Here is a 21,172-nt window from a genome sequence, read left to right as displayed (position 1 = left end):
CTTTTTACCTATTTTCTGTATTTCAGTAGCCATAGTTACCAGTTCTCCTTTGAAAGGGGACTTGGTGACATCTGAAGTTCTTGCATTTTAAAGTCCATCAGCAGGAGGTGCACTGATGGAATCTTTGGAAGTGCAACCCTCAGTAGATGATCAAAATAAAAAGTCGGAAATAAAGTATTTACAAAACAGGCAAAATGCATGATTTTTCATATACATTTGGCTTAATGAGAGGAAAAGAGAAAATTAGCTGCAGTATGGCTGCAAGATGTGAGGTATTTGTTTTACTTTGTTCTGTTTTAGTTTGGTTTGTAAAAATATACATGAAAAAATTATGCATGTCTCACTAGCTTAACACTAGTGCCTTTTTCATGTAATATGAGTCCAAAGTTGTAGTACAAATGCAAATTACAAATAGCGTGTGCGCGCCACCAAAATTTTGTTGGGCTTGGCTTTCAGTGGTGCGTTGTTCATGAAATTATTAACAAATAACTACATGATTTCATGCCGACATGCTAGCTGGTTATCAAAAATTTAGCCAATTAGAATGATGCATGGTCTGACCAGATCTCTTTCCAGTTTTTCCTTAGACGTCAGGCATTAATAGGGAGCCTTTTTATTATTAATTTTGTTATTCTTTACACTCTTTGAAATTTGTTGCATTATAGAATAGTCCATTTTACAGTTGTGTGCTTGGTTGCCAAGCCTTTGAACAGGAGTGAGGCTAAGGGTGACCTTGTTATGTTACAAACCTTGCTGCTTTTGAAATGCAAATTAATTTGTTATCATGCTAACTAGATTCTGGTCTCTAACACAACAAGGTCACCTTCAGCCTCACTCCAAATCAAAGGCTTGGCAACTAAGTACACAACTGTAAAATGGCCTATTGACCCACACAAGAGAAATGAGGTCAGTGTGGTTTTAAGAGAAAAGCAATTCAGTGTACAGAAAATGTACAACATTCCTTGGGCAAATTGGGAACAAAGCAGGAAATAAACCATTTCTTCCTCAGGTTTCTGCTGTTACAGTCCCCAACCTAGGTTTATTTCCTTTGCTGCTTTTCTTTAAACAGCCAAGGGACAACAACAAAAGATAAATACTTGTAGAAGCCTAAATGTTGTTTATTGATGTATCATGAGCACGATCATCATTATTGCTATTTTATCATTGTTGCAGGATTGTTATTATTATCCTTATCATCATTATCATTTTTTAATGTGTGACTACAAACGTTTTAGACTCATGTTAGCAAGGTTATTTGGATGAATTAAATTAGCTTCATTTTCTCTCTCATGAAATGTGACATTCCTTTTTGATTCTGAAAATGGTAATAAACCATCATTTTGCAAATCAGTCATCCATAGAGTATGAAACAGTTATTTATTTTGTGAAACTTGCTGCACACATCTTACACTCACCTGTCTTTTGGATGAGACACAGCACATCAAGTGTGCACAACTTTCATTTTAACAATAATAACATCTACTGACTCCAATGAAAATTGACATTTAACGTTGATTACAGGGGGATTAAAGAATGGTTCTTGGTATATTGAGAAAATCATTATCTTTCGTAACATTTTAATGAACATTTGTGTAAAGAGAGATGTTTATCATCTTGTCACAAGTGTGAGGACTAGAAAAGAATGCCAGAAAGACTGTTATGTGAGTTACAGATGTAAAGGAATGTCTGAGACACCCATGGTCTCTAATTCCCAACCACATTCTCAGAGGTATTTGAAGACACATGTTTCAGCCTTTTTCTCCTCAATCATCTTGGTGAATAACTTTCTTTCAGCAGGCAAGCCTGTTACCAACCTGATATCCACCCCTTGTGGAGAGATCAAAGATTTGCTTAATGAATTCGGCACTTTTTATTAGGTCTTTATGCGCATGCCCAGGGAGCCTCCTGACATCTCTGCCACCTTTCATTGTTCAACTGTTATGTTTGCAGCACAGAGTGGCACTGGGTCCTTTCACTCATTTCCCATCATGGGTTAAGACTTGTGTCACATTTTCAGAGTTAGATTGTCTTTTTCCAATTTCTCATTTTGTATTTAGTAGAAAAAAGGAGACTAAACGGAGATTGTATGTAAACATGTGCCTTATTTACTACTATTACAAAATAATAAGCTCTCGCAAAAAAGGTTAAACATATAATACAAGCTAAAATTTTGCTCAGTCATATTTTTCATCACCCTACGTTTCTTACAAAAATACTACTATCAAATATCCACCTATGTCATATATTGGTTAACAATCCAATACGATGTATGCATTCTACTGCTGCACATGTGTTTGTAAATTTATAGAGGGCTTTTTTCACCTCTAAAGCTTGATGATTTCAAATCTTAGTACTATCATCTGTTAAAATGATAAGTCCTAGGCCACACATTACTAGTTTGGGGTTTTATTACAATGTAGTGCAAAAGTACATCTTTGCTGAAGCTTGAGTATTTCCAGCTGATATTCCCTTTTTTTCTCTTCTTGCAATCTATATTTTCACACTTTTCAAAAACAACTCAAACTGGAAGCTTTTCATTTCCTCTTTAAAGATTTGAGTTATTGGGAGTCAAATAGACTTCACTGTTGAGAAATGATCATCATTTCTCAATTTTAACTTTTAATAATAATGATAAACTGCTTCCTATCACACATTGTCTACTTGTAACATAACATGCTTAGACTTGAAAAAAATGCATGTTCAAGGTAAATTTGCTTTTTTTGAGTGATCATTTTCAAGCACTTAGGTGACTGCAAATTTCTGTTCACAAGAATCATGCCCATAGTTGTTACTACCTTGCTGTAATGTGTGTTTCCAGAAAATATCCATACCCCCACCACGGAGGGAATTTCATATAGGACCGCCCCACCCCTTTGGATTTTCCATTTTGGGGTAGCAGTGGTAGCCCCCCCCACCCCTCTGGAATTTCCAAAGAATTTTCTACCACCCCCTATACCCCCTGGAAATATATTTTTTTCTCGTAGCAAACAACAAACAAGAGGGACTTGTGATTTTGTCGCGTGTATATTCGAGAGATGGCGTACACGCGCAAGGTAAACGTCGCTAACTAGCTTAAACTTAATGTTTGCTTTATTTTTAAATACAATACTTATCCTTAAACATTTAACACAGTATTCTCAGTACACGAAAGGAGAAAAAAACTGTACAAGTCGCAACAAAACACTTTTGAACTGAACTTTTGAAATGGAAACGTTCGAAATCACATTGAGCAACGTAAATTTGTACAAAATTGTGTCATAAATAAGAGAGCAAAAGAGAAAACCGAGTCAGCAGTAAGTTATTTTGAACTCATCTTTCCAAATTCCAGCCTCTAATGCAAAATTTCTTCACACAAGCATTGATTCTTGTTAACAGCGGGTCGATAATTTCGTCCGATTGTGCATAAACAAACCTTGGCTAGTTACCAGTCCCACGCGCATATATACAAAGCCCTGGATCCTAATGTTTCTCAATGTTACTATCAATTGTTTTCTACTACGGTACGACTGTACTTATCATTCATTGTAACATCGCAAGCAAGTAAGCCATAAAGAAATCGTCAAGTCTCCTACACATTATGATGCAACGGAATTAAGCTCAGTGCAGATCAAAATTAATAGATGGCTGGAGTCAATAAGGGGTAGTGAATGGTAAATTTATGCGAAACTTTGCGAGACGGCGAGACCAGCGTTTTTTTTTTTTTTTGCGAGACCGAGACAGTTATTTGTAAATTTTACGAACGCGAAACGTGTTATGACCGAGGAAAATCCCTAGGTAACCACTCCTGTTGGTTGTAATCTTTGGAGACTGGTAACGAGTAATGGCGGCTCCGTTCGAAAAACAAAGTGATTCTCTTCTTTATTTGATGTTATTTATGTTCCAAAGCGCTACAAGGATAAAAGAAAACTTTCTTTTGCTGCAGAACTGTTAGAAGCATCGTAATTTAACAACTTAAACTTCAGAACGTCCCACTAAAGTAGGTAAAAGGCGCCAATTGACATACGAAGAAAGTCGATCGACTTCCTACCCTCTGGACGAAAATTTCGCCTCTTACCCCCCATCCCCTCTGGAATTTCCTGGGACTTTGACCCCCCCACCCCTCTGGAATTTCCAATTCCCTCCGCGGTGGGGGTATGGATATTTTCTGGAAACACACAATCCAGTAAAATTCAAGTAAATGAAAGGTATTGTGCAGTTCACCTCATTTGGTCTAGTTTGAATTTTTCAAACAGTTGTGGCATCTCAGTGATAATTTGATACTAGAGGCTTTGTATATTGAGTGAAAATTTGGTGCAACAGGCATTTTCCTGTTTGGGTATGTATATTATGGTCTTACTGAAAATACATGCTTGCTTGATTGAAAAACCTTTCCAAGTGAAAGTAAATTATCCCTGCTGTATTGGCCCTGAACAGGACATACCTAACTCATTTGTAAAAGGTAAGGAAAAAATCTAGCCCAAGTATAAAATTGACCCTTTTTCAGATGACGAAGACGAAATATACCATAATCCATGAGGATTATTTCTAGGGCACTCTTTTTTTTTTTTTTCAATAAGTCATTGTGCCATTTTACTTGTACATTCTATTTCTATAAGTTGTAAAAATGCTTACCAATTTTGACAATTTTACAAGAAAAATTCGATTTTCTTTTCATTTTTTAAAATTGTATTGGCAATGAAATATGATACCGTAATTTCCGGCCGAAAACCCGCGGGTAATGTGTTAATTTTTCCACAAACAGTTGCTAGTGAGGGTCACAAGAGGGTGCGGGAAATACGATAGTTTTGAAAGCTTCCGGTATCGTTTTAAAACTATATGCAGGAAAAAAGAGATACTCTTCAGAAAACCTATGCAATAACTCATTTACTTCGCGCAGATTGCTCATTGTAATAAGAGACTTAAATGCTCTCAATGAAAAGCGATGCAAACCGATAACATCTTCAACACTCGATAACAAAGCTTTTATCTTGTTTGGACTCTTACTTTCTCACCTTGTTTCTTTGTTTTTCACTTACACGCGTAATGAACTTGAAAATAAAAGAATTTAACTGTAAAAAAAAGCAGGCTTCAGTGCAATTTTATACGGAAAATGATGCCGACATGTTCATTTTAAGGCGCCGCATAATTAATGCACGACAGAATATTCGACGCATCAGTGAAATTTTCTAAGCCAGCACTGCGTTGAGTTAAAGAGTATTTTCCCATTTCAAGAGATTTCTTCGACTCAATAGGTCTTGAAATATCGACTTTTTTTTAGAACAGATTTTCAGTGTTATCATTCTCACTGAAACAGCGAAAACAAAAAGTGTGAAAATTTATTAACTGCACGCTACAGGATATCATGTCAACAAAAACAATGGAGTAGCTTTGTGTGAGTCGACGATATTCTCTTGTTTTGGGGTGCGAGCTCTCTGCCAGTGCGGGTAATCTGTTGAAATTTTTTTCTCGTTATTGATCGATGCGGGTAATCTACCACGCGGGTAAATGGCCGGAAATTACGGTTTTAATACATTACCATATGGTCTGAAGTACCAGAAATGCCTTTGCTTTTTGCATAGCAACCATTTAACATAACTAAGTAATCGTGAGGGCTGTTAAACACTGTAACATCATTTCGCCTTTCTCTCCTTGTTCCTCAAGCTTTCTATTCCTGGATTCTTTCTAAAGCCATCGATACGGTATCGAGGGTTAGTCCGATGCTTTCTGCTAATAACTCATTAAAAACCACTTCTTTACTTGGCAAAGCCATGCGAGCATTCACCTTAAAAGCAGCGAATATGTGATGAACTTCGTTGTCGTAACGCTCGTAAACGCCAGCAAATGTTTCCCCATAACGCTGAATTTCTCCTTTGTCATTCTTTACACCTATCTGTAGGGTGGGCCACATATACGAGTTGGGTAGACGAGATTCCTCTCTTATACTTTTGTAAAATTCGTAAACCTCTAAAAACTTTGCTCTTATCTCCTTAAGCTGCTTGGCTTCAGCAGCCTTTTTCTGATCATCACAAAGGTCGGTGTTTCTACGGATGCAGATCAAATCAGTAAAAAGGTGACCTAGATAACCTACTACTTTATTGAAGCAATAGCCATGTTCCGGAGCTTCTATTTTACTCAGAACTATTCTCAGAGGTTCATCCCTGGGTGGGTGGCTCCACATGACGAAGTCGATCGTCTTGAAAAGAATAACATTATTTTCGTCTGCCACAATGTCTAAAAGTTTCCATTCATCCTTTTCCCTGTCATACGTGTACACAACATGCTCTGCAATCAGATTCACCAGTTCACGATTTCCTTTCTTATGGATGGTCTTCTTTGACCAGATGTTAGAAATATGGAAAGACAAGCGCTCGTTCTCTTCGATATCTTGATGAATGAACCAAGGTTTCTGTTCATCAGGTGAATCGGTGTCTCGTTTAAAGGCAGTTTTCGAGTCTATCGAGAGTAGCAATACTGTAGAATGTTCTGTCGTTGATACTGTCCAACGTATAATTGAGGCTGATTTTCCTCTAGATTCTGCTTTCGGCCATTTTTTCTCGATAAATGCAGGTGCTGCTTTTTCCCAGTCTTCTAAATGTTGTCGGTAGACTGATTCTCTGAGCGTAATCGTGTTCTCTTCCATCCAGAGGGTTAACTGAAGAGTACTCCCTACACTTCTTTCGTGCTCCAGCCGCTTCTTGCGTGCTTTACAACGGAACCAAGCGGTGTGTGCACTTTGATTGCGTTGCTTCATGGTCGTAAAACGAAAAGGGAGTTATTTGCATCCTGTCGCGGTCGAGTGAACATCTCTGGTGGCAGCGAGATAGCGTGATTAAAGGTGGAATGTACTGGGAATTTACTGTCAGTTGCCGTTCCGTTCCTTCGAAAGTTAATCAAAGGGCTCTCAGCCGGATTTCCAGAAATTGACGACATCCTGCCCCCGCGAACTAATAGTCATGCAGGGTAAAATTTCCGCACAGCCCCATCCTAAATTATGCATTCAGTTCTTGAACAGAGAAAACAATAACAAAAACAATACATTTCCTCTGGGAAAACAGATTTGTTTTTCAATAGTATGGGGCTGTGCGGAAACTTTACCCCATGCGGTTGCGCTGAAACGTTAAATGACATGCTCAAGAATCAAGTTGCCAAGACGGCTCCCTCTTGAGCGCGTGAGCGTAAATTACAAACGGTTGAACGAACTATGCTCCGCAGATCTTTTGAATGAGCCTCGAAAGAAAAAAAGAAAATCAAATTCTAATATGCTCGTGGTGGAAAGAGTGATCAGCAAAAGACAGGGGAAAAAGGTACGTGAACTTATCTGTGCGTGCATTTGAGTTGCCAACCGAACATTAAACAATCGCTTTCTTGTTATCCACAAACTGAAAAATTGTTGCTGCTCATCTCCATTGGATAGGGAACCGAATATTTCATAAAATGGAAGAATTGGCCCATTTGGACCTGTAGCTAGGAGCCACTGGAGAATTTAGATTGCCTTGCAGTAAGGTAATTATAAGAGACGTGTATCTAAATTACAAATATTATTTTAATGCATCAACATGAACTTAGCGGGAGTTTGTAATTATAATAGAAAAGGCTGTTTATTGAAAAATCTTTTGTAGCTGCAAGCTAACTTTTACACTGTATACGTATTTTTTTAAATTATATCTTTATATTGATAATGGTTTTGCTGTGAACTTGTCTAATATTTTTAAATAGTAATGAAATGTTTGACAATGGTTGGTAAATAAGTGTTTTTTAGGCTAAAACAAATTGAATAAAGTTGTTTTTATAAAGTTAACTAGAAGTATCTTCTTGTTTCATAATGACCTTTAAGTACATATGGGTTTTGAATATTATTTTAATCACTGTTCATCAAAATTTCAATTAATTCTGCTTTCTTTAATTTTGATGTTCCTTTCACCTGCAAATTTTGTGATTTGATGTTCTGTATAAGCTCTTTGATTGTCATTTTTTCATAATTTGTTCTTGTGACTTCACTGGTGTTAGAAGCAGGTGGTTCACCTTGAGATTCACTGGCACCCCCCCTGGAGTGCTTTCTTTTCTTCCTTGAATCAACAATCCCACTATACCAGTATTCTTTGTTTTGTTTTTCATATTTTCTCTTCTCCCTTTCACAATGATGAAGGACTTGTTGTCTTCCCTCTAACTGCAAAACATCCCTAGCTGCATCCCATTTGTTCAACTTTTGGAAAAAAATTTGTTTGGCATCATTGTCGTTGTTTTCAACACCCTGTCCAGTGGACTGCTTGAAGGATTTGTAGTTTTTGATGAAGCATGGGACATGGTAGCAGAGGGCATGCATGTATAGTGTCACTCTTGCTTTGTTGTACCCAACTCTCTTTTCACCAGGGGAGCAAAAGTGTTCAACAAACTCCTTCGATTTTTCAAATACTTAAAGGGAAAGGTCTTCATTTTCCTCTGTATCAGTGTTGATTAAATGGCAACGGGAATCAAAGTGCCTCCATATTTTTACTACCATCTCCTTTGTTTCAGGAAAAATGACATCTTTCTCTTGACGCTGTGATGGAAGTAGCTGAAGGAGTTTTTTCTTACCTGAGCCAATAACACTAGTCCAATCATAAGTCCCACTTCCCTTGCCATCTGCATTGGTTTTTTCCCACACAGAAAAGGTTATTCCCAGGCTATTAATTGTAGTAATTAGCCTTTTAAGATAAATCCCCTTCTCTTTTCTTTTTTTCAAAAAATCTGATTTGCTGTCCCTCTCCATGACCTCAGTGATAATACAGTCAGTCAATCTGTCAGTGATTCTCATCATTAGATAAAGTTCATCCAAAGTGACATGATCAAGGTCAATGTCAAACAAGGGAGGGTGGATGCAGCAAAACTTGGTTGAGCCTTGAAACTCTGTGATTTCCTGAAGTGTCCTCTTTATTTCTCCTGTGTTGTATCTATATCCTTGCTCATGTCCCATCTTTGAAGCTTGTGAATCTTGCACCACAAACAAGAATAATCAGATGTAGCCCCCTTTAGGCCCATGACCATTAGCAAAAATTTATAATCTCCTCCTAAGAACATCTCTATGCTGATTTCTTCACTGTCAACCTCTAACTTCCCATTTTTTAATGGCACTATTTATCTCACTGATGACATCTCCCATTGATGATTTTAGTGTGTCATATTTCTCTGGTTCATTAACTATGCATAATGTTCTGTTCCCTCTAGAGGACATTACCCTCTCCCCAGTCTGCAGTAATGAAAATGACAAAATCATGAAATTTGTTGTTCTGGACATCTTAGCTCCATCCCCACTAATTTTGATCTTTATAGGTTCCTCCCTTGGATGGCTTGGGTGAGATTTTAAATATTCCCTTATGTGGTCCTAGAGTGTGTCCACAAATGAAATCTGGGCTCCTGGATAGTTGCCTGGGACTTTCTCGATATGAGAGAGTTTGTTGAGGTCAGATCTCTTCTGTTTGATTAAATATGACCATGGTAGATCATTGTACAGAATAGTAAGTTCATGGTACATATCATTGCTCACACAAAATTTATCTAGCAAAAACAGAAGTTGCTCTAAATTTTCTTCATCCTCCTGACTGACCCTCTCGGTTTCATATTCAAAGGTATGGGCTCTCCCTGAATTAGACTCCTTGACTTTCAGACAAGTAAGTTGCAAGCCATGACTCTCAGGAAACCACAATGCTAAGTCAGCTCTGTCTTTTAGTTCTTTTATTCTTCTCCACCTCTGCCTTTCGCCTAATTGTGTTATTGTTTTCCCATAATTTGGAGAGGTAGCCTCGGTTAGTTCTTCTATTCTCTGGATATGTTCACAGAGTTCTCCGTTAAGGCTACTTATCTCTGTCTCCTTCCTTTCTGTGGCTGCAGCTATTTCTTTCAATAAACTTTCTTTTTCTTTCTCAAGATCTGCACATTTCTCGCGCCACTCAACTAATGCTGAATTAGCTTGGTGCAAATCGTCTTCCATTTTTCCCACAGACACTAGCTCACTGACTAAAATGCTAAGTTTGAGCATGCTAGTAATGAGTTCCTCTTTCTTCCTACTACCAGTTGCCTTCTTGTATTTGGAAATAACTGAGCTTGACTTGCACCTGAATCTACCCTGAATAAGAAACCCTGTCTCTCTGCTTATATGGAACCATTTGCTAGGGATCCAACTGTTCAACAGGTCTATCGCCCAATGTAAGGTAATCCGGATTCCGGAATCCAGGAAATTTTTGGTCGTGGAATCCGGAATACTGGGCATTGGAATCCAGAATCCCGCTAAAGAATGAATCCAGAATCCATTGAAATCGTATAGACGGCTTTCACGCGCATCCATGCATCCACGGTCATGCTAAGATGCAGACTGCAGACCGTGCAGACCGCGCTTTGTTCGCTGGAGAATTTCGACTGTTACAGCTCGCGAGAAACTGACAAATTCATTGATGACCTATCACCCAATCGACTTCGATACTGACATAGCCAAAGTTCCCTACTCAGTAACTATCGATGAGTCTTCTACACCGATTCAAAAACCTTCCCAGTAAAGTTCGATTTTAGCTTGCAGCACTTTCTTAACTGTAAAGTTCTTTGGGCTGTCTTCTGAAGATTCAGGTAATCCTTACCTCTAAGTCAACGTCACGGTCCACACAAATTACATCTTGCCGCGTGGGGCTAATCTGCATGAGCTCGAGAAACTTGACCCCGCGATTTTGTCTTACTAGATAACGCGAGCTCGAAAGAACCTCGTAAAAGTTCCTCATGTGGTGTCCAAAAATTGGAAACTGTCTCAACGTTACCGAAAGAGTAAGAAAATGGTGTATACACCTTAATCATATGTAAATCACATTTTTAAAAAAGCAAACAAAAAAGTGGCACAGTCCGCATGGTCTGCAGTCTGCGTTTTATCATGACCAATGCAACCACTGTAGAGTGCAGGTCACTCACGTAGTCGATGGGTGTATAAATTTAGAGGGACTAAAGATATTGTTTACATAATAACAGTATTCAAATCCCACAGGATATGCTTGGATTCCAACATGGCGACAGACCACACGTTTCCAATTACGATAAACTTTGAATAAAGATATATCTGAATACTAATAAAGACGGGAGAGGTATATTTCTAGGTCAAAATTTCGACATTTAAACATAAACCGCTTTCTTTAATATTTGGCTTCGGAATAACAAAATTTAAGGTTTCATAACGCACCATATCTCAGTGCAAATAAAGTAAGTTACAACCAGATTTTAGGGTCAAACAGGAAAGAATCATTAGAATCATTGCTCTAGAGAATTCATGGCCGACGTAATTTGATTTGACTTGGCTAACCTTATGAAGAAAAAGGAATTGAAGAAAAGAGAATCTCTCATTCTTGGAAAATTACCGTGTAAATGCAGATCTTTTGCGATTTTGCAAAGGTTTAAGTACAGTTGAGTTGGTTGAACACCGTTTTATGCGCAATCTCATAACGTCGAACATCATCGCCAATTACATATAGGAAAACAAGCTTTTCTTAGTTATAATCTGCGATTTTTTTGCGACATACACGGGGTGTTATTAAAATTATATTTCAGTTTAAATTTTTCGTTTCGTTGGTTTTTGTTTAAAAGGAAAGTTAAAAAAGTAATTTGAGATGATAGGGAAATATTTCCGAGCTGTTTTGTTGACAGTTCTCTATAAAGTCAATTTTGGATTACAAAAATTGGCCACCTTTTCCCAGTCAGAAAATATTATGCTGTGCTAAAACAACTTGTTAGTCCAACATTTATTTAAAAATTCAAAATGATAAGCAATGATTTGAACTATTAGTTCTTTTGATTCCGCTAAATCACTTGAAGAACCTGGAGCAACCTGAATGAAAGAAATATGGTACGCCTCTTCAGAGTTGCTAAAAAGATGTAGAATGAATGGACATTGGACCTAAGAGACGGACAGTCTCAATAGGTATTCTTAGAAGAAAAATTTATGCCTTGATTTGCTGTAATATATTTCTTGTAATTACCAAATGTTGTTATGGAAAAATGACTATACAAACATGCATTCACACAACATGTCCTTCAATAACGAAATCCGCCATTGAAGTTATTTTTAGAAGACGAAATGCAAAAATTAGGAGCAAACCAGAAATTAAAATCTGGAATCTTTTATGTTCTGGAATCCGGAATCTGCGCAGGTAGAATCCGGAATCCAGCATCTGGAATCCGGAATCCACCGCTTGGAATCCAGAATCTAATACTGTCCTGGATTACCTTACATGGGGCGAGGTCTAGGTAATCGATAGAATTACCCTGATCTTCGTTTTCGGTAACCATGCTATACCATCGCCGTAACAGAGGGAATCTCCAAAGCTAAAGCTATAGCAAAGCGATCAATGTTTTGCTGTCTTGTGTAGGAAAGCAGAGGATTTACAACACTTAATTAGTGATCGATCTTCAACCTTTCAATCTCACTGAGAAAAGCGGACATTTTTGTCGAAGGCAAATTATATTTCTTAAAGGAAGACAGAACCGAGATTCATTAAGGAGCCTCCGTATAACTGTTCAGCATTATTCCCCTCTAAAAGGCCAGGTAATCAGCCTAAAATGTCGTTCGAATGAGAGCAAAAAGCACAGGGAAAGCCTTCGTTTCTTCGAATGGATCCTAGTGAAATGTCTAATTTCCGGTCTCCTTGGACTGCCACAGTAATTTTGAAAATGTGCTTTCCTCAAATAAATTTGGCAGAACGCTGGAAGGCTTACGGACACGGATTTTTGTAGCCTTTGAAAATGTAAACATTTAGCAAAATTTTAAGGGGTAGCACCTTACATTCGATGTAAACAAAGTTTGCTGGAGGGCATAAAGGGTAGGTCACTTGACCGTTTTGCGCAAAATTTAGAGCTGTTGAGGGGCTGTTTTATGGCATCTACAGACGCAGAGTTGGCGGATCGTTTGTTGCCTTGATGTACAAAATAACTACTTTCGTAAATTTTGCAGTAGGTGCTTTCCTCATTGGGAGGACGGCAAGTGGTCAGCGAGCTACTCAAATATTATAAATTTGCTCTTTCTGTTGTATTCCATACATTTTACTATTTCATGGGTGGCCATTTTTAAAGGGCCGACGGAATCTCCGTCCGCCATTTTGTCGTCAATTTCTGGTAAAGTTGGAGCCAGCTCATTCATGTTATGGCTTTAGTTTGTATTGATTTCTTGGACTTGTTGAATATAGGTACAGTTGAATTCGGTTTATGTGAACTTTCAAGTCTTATGAAATAAATCCTCTCTTATTTTTGTACAGTTGTGTGATAAGAAAACTTGTGCGTTCGTCGTGATGAGAATTGGTTTTATAAAATAATTCAAATAGTACGCGCGCTCTGATTGGCCATAAAACCATTTTACATGAGCGTATGTAAACACGGTTTTCGTTCCTCTTTCATTATTTATTTTATTTTTCCTACGCTTATCTCGTGTTCTCCCAACCCTATGTAAACACGGAAACCATTTTACATGTCTTCAGTGTGGGCTGGAGGTAGGATGGGCAGAGGTCATTAGGCAGACAGTATCCTTTTTGTTGGTGTGTGTGTGTGGTTGTGGGGTGGAGAGTGGGCTGGGTGGGCATAATCAGGCATCAAATATTCCTCTAGCAGCAAAATATTGGTAACCCTCATCTTTCACGATCATTTGCACTATTGTGAAATATTCCTTTCCCGTTTCTTGATATCTTTTGTTTCTCACAAAGCGGTCATTGTATTTGATTTTTAACAAAGCGACCATAATAGTTCTTAATAGAATCTCAAGCCTTCATATGATCTGACTTCCAAACGTTATTATGAACGATTGTGATCAAGAGACGGCAAGGAATATTCCACATTAGTGCAAATAATCGTGAAAGATGATCGCGGAAAAGCGATTGCGTGACGCTCGGTAAGTTGTAAGATGACATGTTATCACGTAACAGACGAAATACAGTATAAATCCTCAGTCTGCATTCTGTACCCAGTCTGCAGTCTGCATTTTGTACCTAGTCTATATTTTGTACTCGGTTTGCAGTCTGCATTTTGTACTGACTGGATTGGTATTGCTGTTTTTGTTCGAGCGAGCCTCAAGTCCGGACCGAAATATTGAAGCTCAGCAAAAAACTCTAGTGAGACTATCTTGGCCGCTATTATTGATATGTGGACTGTATATCGAAGAGCTCACGAGGAAAAGTACAATGATGGAGCAATGATTACTTTATACCAACTGAAGACGAACGTAAATGCGCGGCTTACCAATAAGGCTACCTCTGATGCTCTTTTGCATGGTCACAGTGTGTGTTGAAATGAACCCGCTGTGGGTCCCCTAGGTGTGAACATTTCGGCTTCTCGATTCAAGTTGCACTTTCAGAAGTTCGGAAATGTGATTTGAGGTTATTATTTTTATTAAACCATATAAACATTTTATTTCTTTCCACGTGAGTTTCTGAGCTTCATCGAAATTAATTTTGACTTTCACTAGGAGGGGAGGGGTAGCATGCGAGACTACTTCCGTTCACAGTCCTCAATGCAACTTCCGTCCACGGAATACAACTTCTGTCCACGGTCGACAACTTCCGTTAACATCTGCTCCACCACGATACCTCATTCATCGCTTTCAGCATGAATGAGCTAAAAAGTGTTTGCTGGCCTGCGCGACTCCTATTCCTCCGTGACAAATTCGTTGTTAGGAGGCAACTGAAGAGATTCAAAAAGAATCAAAACTGCAGCCTTGCCCAAGAATCTGTACATTTGGCAGCAGTTACGCTCACAGCCGATGGCTGTGTAAATAATATTAAAATGGGGAATCGACCCTCGACATGCAAACGCATGACAAAGAGACAGCAACCTTCTAACACAAAGAACTATTTTTCATGTTATATACTTAAAGGCGTAAATACAAGATTCGCGAAAGAAGCCTTACGCCTCCTTAGACCAAATTCGTCGCGCTCAACGTTTAATAAAACATAGACATGCTAGGCATGCAAGTATGGGGAGTAATTACCGTCAAAAATAAATGTTTCAGTATGATATCCACAATTTCAGTTATGACGTTGAGATATGCGATTTTGCTATTCCAATGTGTCGTCTTAATATGCTATTTGGTTCTTGTGTCATGACATGTTATCACATTTGACTATTTTGCTTTTGCAATGTGCTGATTTGTCACTCTACCTTGGCGTTGCATTCTAATATTCTTCAATTTCGACATTGAGAAAAGCAGTTTCGCTGTTGTGATTTGTCATTTTCATAGCGTGCGTTTCATTATGGTGTTTTGTCAAGGTAACATGCAGTTCGGCATGACACTCAGAAACGAGTTTTGGACACGATAAATTATTTCCCGCCAAAATTATAATTTCGTTAGTATATTTCCTCTCTGTCGCCCTGTCTTGGTTGGAAACATAGTGGCTTTTCGTGAAAGAGCGGTAAATTTATAATTATTAGAAGAGGCGACCCGTCTTATTAGGGAACACACATCCCAGGGTCCCGAGAATGGTTCTCCAAGGTACGGTGCAGTAGCTAGTGCAGTGAACGGACGGGAAACCGACGGACGTGTACTGGAAAATTTTCGAAATTTATTTTAGCCGTACACGGCTCGCGCAAGGTCGGCCAGTTTCTCAAGCAGCAGCAGACAGCAGTGGGCGTCGTCAGCTCCAGCTTCCAAAAGAAGGAAACGGAACACAACAGTAGTGTTCTTCAAACGAGATACCTGGACCCACAAATTTTTTGTCTAGCAGATAAAGAGCAGATGGCGGTCCCTAGTGGATCATTTAAAATCCAGTTGCAACAGGCGGTCTAGGCCGCAAAAAAATTTGCTTCAACAGCAAGGCCAACGCAACGGAAGTCAAGACGACGCTACAAGAAAGCTACCTTAAGTTAATTGCTGGTGGAGGGTTTGAAATACTACAACGAGGTCTGAGCCCCTCTGAGTTAAGCATCCTCCTCCAAATTCAGGATACACCGTACACTTTTTTACGCGACTGTGCGGGATTGGGACAAGTCATCGCCTACATAAGACCTGTACAGTGCATTATGAACCAAGATCCCATCGAGGCGGTTTTAGAGGACTGCCAGGTGTATACAATTTTACAGGTTAAGATTGTATCTATCTGACAAATCGCCTTAACTTTTAACTCCAAAAATGATGAAGACATTAGTAGGTTTATTTTTGGTTTGCAATCACGTGACAAGATGCCATGCTGGTTGACAATGTTTCCTCCGAATTTGCACTATTTTAAAGAGAGTACAGGGGTCAATTTAATTAAACTTTTACAAGTGTAATTTCTAAGTGTAGCCATTGTTGTAGAGACTGAAAAAAATAGTGCAGCTGCATAGTTACACTTGTCAATAAATCACTCAAGTCACTCTACTAAACTCTCCCCAAGATATTTTTGTTTTGTTTTATTTTTCTGCAAACCTAACACTTAGAGCCACTTGTTGGTAACTCTCGAAATATTTTTGTGAGCGACAATCTGATATCAGCTTGACTACTACATGAAATGTGTTTGTCAAGCAGGATTCTGGGAATGTTCCAAAGGTTGCTTGTATTAACTGTGGCCTAGAAATTCCAGTAACTCATGTCAGACAGTACTTGGATGTCTGCTACAAAGATGATGAGCTGTAAATACAATATTATTGTCTGATTAACATTGATGAAAATGAAATTTCCCTTAACATTAACACTACTTGTGCAAACATTGTAGTGATATGAATGAGCGACAATCTGATATCAGCTTGACTACTATGTGTGTGATACGAATGAAGAAAGTGACTGCAAAGGCAAGTGGCAAACATTTTCCAGTATGTTCTTGTGACACCCAGTTGGATTTCAGATAACTTCATACAGGTTTACTATAAGAATAATGGTAAGTATTAGAACCGTGCACTATTACATTATGGATGTACTTGGGACGTTTGCATAACATTTGGAGCTGTATTAGGTCATAGTTAATCGAGGGGAATGGTTGTGAAAGCGGGCAATCTTCAGAGAGATAGGTTATTGTTTAAGTTTATTGAAGTCACGTGACAACGACCGTGCGCACTCAATTCCAAGATGGCGTCGTTTGCAAGCAAACATCAAGAAACATGTAGTCATTTGACGTGTTTTTGACGCTGAAAATGTAGTTCTCTCATCTTCAAAAGTTTATCATTACGAAAGTTAAATGCCTGGCGATAACTGCTCGGTTTTTGGATGTGGTTCGTGCCGGAGGACGAAGGGAATCGGCATCTGGAAACTGCCTTCTGCGCGAAATGCTGAGTACAAGAAGCGGCGAGAAGAGTGGCTTAGTGCAATCACGAAAACGAGAGTAATCGACGAAGATTTAAAAAAACAGATCGACAGTGACAAGGTGTTTACCTGTGAGAAACATTTCAACCCTGAGGATGTAGAATTATGTAAGTACTGCCGCTGTTATGTCCGTTTTTTTAATGTCAACATTAGTCGCTGCATTAGTTAACTCACTGGTTAACTACAGTAAAAACCCGCGAGTAAGAACCTGTTAGGCTAAAATTTGCCAGTTATACCCCTTTTATTTAAGAACCACTTAAGCCTAAAATATAGCAACCAGCAGGTTCTTATTTTCTTAAATCAATTCGAAATGCTTACGTTTACTGGGAAGTAAGATATGTTGACATCCTGGATCCTCTTTTGAGATACTTTGGAGCCTTATCACTCTTGTTTCAATGTAAATGCCAATGCTGAAGCTCATAAACCATTGTTATTGTTATGATCACAGAAATATAAATCACAAATATTAGGAAAATAGGTTAAATACCCCTAAAAGTTTATCAGCAGCAATGTAAATTTTTCTTCAGAAAATGAGAACTTGTTAAGAAACCAAAAAGCTTAGAATTCTGTTAATAACCATTTGTGTAAGAACCTGTTTAGGCTACCTTCCTATTAAAATATTTTCCTTTTTACTTTTATTTCAGTTCATTTGGAAAAGATGGTGAAAAAGAAACCAAAGATTGGAGCTTTGCCGACATTGAACATGCCGAAGAGAAGTCATGATACAACAAAACCAGCTGCACGTCCTTCAAGATCTGTGGTAAATTTCAATCCCATAACAGAGAGCTCCAAAAAATATTACCAAAGCTTCAACGACCTCTGTAAAAGAGTAAAAACTCTCAAAACACTGAATGATTGGATAGTCCAGGAACTAGAGGACAGACTAGTTTTAAAGAAGAAAAGTTCCCAGGTTATGCTTCCAGAAATTCAGATTATGATTGATGATAGTCTGGGATTCACTATTTATGTATATGGATGGCTTCTACCTGAAGACCATGAACTGTACACTACAAACTTGAGATCAGTTACTAACATTACTGTGTCTGACCTTGTAAAGAGTATCGGCACATTGTCTATTTGTCCTGGGGTGAAACCATTTGAATTGTCAAGCAGTATCCTGCATCATGTAATTCCAAAGTCTGTTGATCCTTTGCTCAATGATGATGATGATGGCAGTTCATTTCCACATCAAGAATATTGGAGAACTCGTGGTTGTGCAGTTTTGTTTGATAATGGCAAACAGTGTTGTAGTTGTCATCATTATTCACATAAATCTGAACTCAGTCACATGGCAAAGCAAAAGAAACTAGCTGAGCCAGCGCATCTATTTTCACCTGTCTCACAGACCACACCAGAGCAAATTAAGCTAACACTGCAGATGCAGAGGTTTAAATGTGCTGAACTTGAGCAAAAACTCGAGGAAATGAAGCTTGAAATACAGAAATCCAGTGTTGAAGTTAACCACCAGTTGAGCCAGGACATTACCAGCATTCTTGGTAAATCAGACATGAACATAATGCCGTTTATGGATCTATTTTGGCAGCAGCAAAAAAAGCTGTTGACCAGAAGCTCAACAGGTGTACAGTACCATCCCATGGTCATACGCTACTGTTTATCTCTTGCTACAAAATCACCAGCCTGCTATGAAGAATTGCGCAAGAGTAAGATCCTTGTCCTTCCAAGTCAGCGAACTCTCAAGGAATATAGGAACTGTATCTGCCCGAAGGCTGGATTCCAAGAAGAAGTCATTGAAGAGTTGAAAGACTTAACAAATAGTTACTTTGATGTCCAAAGGTACATTGTACTCGTGTTTGATGAGATGAAGATTATGTCAAACCTTGTTTTTGACAAAGTCACTGGAGAACTAATTGGATATCTTGACCTGGGAGACCCAGACATAAACTTTGAAACACTTGAAAAAGCTGACACAATTGCCAGCCATGCTCTGGTGTTCTTCGTCAGAGGCATTTGCACTCAACTGAAGTTCAGTCTGGCATATTTTGCTACAAATGGGGTCACCTCCCATCAGCTAATGCCACTCTTCTGGGAGGCCATAGGTGTATTAGAATAAACCTGCAATCTTTGGGTGATTGCTAGCACCTCTGATGGAGCATCACCCAACAGGAGGCTCTACAGAATGCACAAACCCCTGGATAACAACGCTGAGGATGATTTATGTTACCGAACCATAAACTTATATGCACCACAACGGTACATATACTTCTTCTCTGATGCACCACATCTGGTCAAGACTACAAGGAACTGCCTCTACAGCTCTGGACACGGATCATGCACTCGGTACGTTGTGTGAAATGATATTATTCACCATTTATGTGTGAACTATTATTGAGCACAAAAATATAACGGTGGAGTGATTGCAGTAAACCTTTGTTATACTAGACTAATAGATACTGGATGACAATAGTTTTATTGGTTCCTTTTTTTTTTTAGTAAACTATTACCCACTACCAGTCAATTTCTGTTTCACAATTTTATTGCAATCCCTCTTTTGGTTTTTTCTTATTATTTAAGTGGTTCTACTTATCTATTAATGTGACAGTCAAATGCACAAGAGAAAAAAAAATTTAAGAATGTTACAAGGTGTATTGTACTGTTTTCACTCTTATAGCACTGAAACATGTTGAAAATTGACATGTATATTTGAAACATGTTTGTTCTCTATTGTTCCCATTAGTTTTTCTTTCCAAGCACATGCCAGGCGATACTTCTGTAATTTATGTGGTTTTACGGCACTGGCATTAAATATTTTTAATTACTTGAGAAGCCATTCAAGAACTTGCTTGGTCTTCACTCTAGGCCACCAGCAGATGAAATCTATACAACTATTTATACAGTGAATAACTATCCACTTTGTACATCTGGCCCCATGCAGTATTGTATATGAGAGTAATAATTTATTGTGGGTCATCACATTGAGCACTGTCATATTTTATATTAAAATTTATGTAACAATATCTGTTTAGGTACATGTGGAATGACAGGAACTATGTGCTGTGGCAACACATAGTTCAGCTGTTTTACCAAGATGTTGAGAATGGTTTGAAGTTGATGCCCAGATTGACTTACGATCACATTAAGCTCAATTCCTATTCAACCATGCGTGAAAGTCTGGCAGCCCAGATACTGAGTGCTACTGTAGCAGCTGTGGTGAAGTCATTTGGTCCTCCAGATGCAACAGGAACAGCAAAACTGTGTGAAATGATGGATTCTTATTTTGATTGTCTCAATGTGCGCAGCACAACTGAGCATCAGAGGAAGAAGAAACCATTTCTTGCACCATATAGATCAGTGGATGATCCAAGATTTCTTTGGTTGACAAATGATTTCCTTGGCTATCTGAGGGATTGGAAGGAAAGCACCGCCCAACGCCCTGGCAATTTCACTCAGAATGCCAGGAGCAGGATGTTCTTATCCTGGCAGACGTATGAAGGCCTGCAGATCTCAGCCTATTCAGTTGTAGAGGCAACAAAGTTTCTTCTGAATGAAGGTATGGAGTATGTCTTAACTGAGAGGTTCTGCCAAGATCCCTTAGAAGAATACTTTGGAAACCAAAGAAAGCTGGGAAGAAGAAATGACAACCCTGACATGAAGACATTTGGCTACAACAACAATACCATCAGAGTACAACGTGCCGTCTCCTGTCAGTCTGGGAACACACGTGGAAGGAAAGGCAGAGACAGATCATGGGTCAATGTTTCAAATGACCCAGTGCCAAAGAGGAAAAAACAATGATTACCTTATTTATGCCAGGTATTTTTTGAGGTGTAAAATTTCAGGCTTAGAGTGTAGGTAGTTTGTTTGGTTCACAATTAGACACTCAATTGCCCCCCCCCCCCCACCTGTTCATGTATAATGCATGTACCCCCACTGGGATAGCAAGTTCGTTTAAGGCTTGATACTTGCATGATT

The 21,172-nt window shown here is 38.7% G+C and overlaps 1 protein-coding gene and 1 long non-coding RNA gene across 2 annotated transcripts; both read left to right on the top strand.

Moving 5' to 3' along the window:
* The first annotated feature begins 7,102 nt into the window (after nt 1–7,102).
* On the top strand, nt 7,103–7,777 carry LOC149049098 (uncharacterized). Its single transcript, XR_016184685.1, has 2 exons — nt 7,103–7,283; nt 7,394–7,777. It is a non-coding gene; the product is annotated as an uncharacterized LOC149049098 (long non-coding RNA).
* Nucleotides 7,778–16,983: 9,206 nt separating this feature from the next.
* On the top strand, nt 16,984–19,460 carry LOC113678543 (uncharacterized). The gene is made up of 2 exons (XM_027195443.2): nt 16,984–17,349; nt 17,887–19,460. The coding sequence occupies exons 1-2, from the start codon at nt 17,118–17,120 to the stop codon at nt 19,311–19,313; spliced, it is 1,659 nt and encodes a 552-aa protein (XP_027051244.2). The 5' UTR covers nt 16,984–17,117; the 3' UTR covers nt 19,314–19,460.
* Nucleotides 19,461–21,172: the final 1,712 nt, after the last annotated feature.

This window comes from Pocillopora damicornis, chromosome 3 (genome assembly GCF_964200805.1).
Source record: "Pocillopora damicornis chromosome 3, jaPocDami1.2, whole genome shotgun sequence".
NCBI lineage: Eukaryota > Metazoa > Cnidaria > Anthozoa > Scleractinia > Pocilloporidae > Pocillopora > Pocillopora damicornis.
The sequence above is the reverse complement of the archived record's forward strand: the minus strand, read 5'-3'. Positions and strand labels throughout refer to the sequence as shown.

Excerpts from the sequence above, each read along its gene's own strand:
- LOC113678543 (XM_027195443.2), top strand. The coding sequence starts at position 17,118 with ATGCCTGGCGATAACTGCTCGGTTTTTGGATGTGGTTCGTGCCGGAGG. Across the intron at positions 17,350-17,886 it reads CCCTGAGGATGTAGAATTAT|TTCATTTGGAAAAGATGGTG; the intron begins GTAAGTACTGCC and ends CTTTTATTTCAG.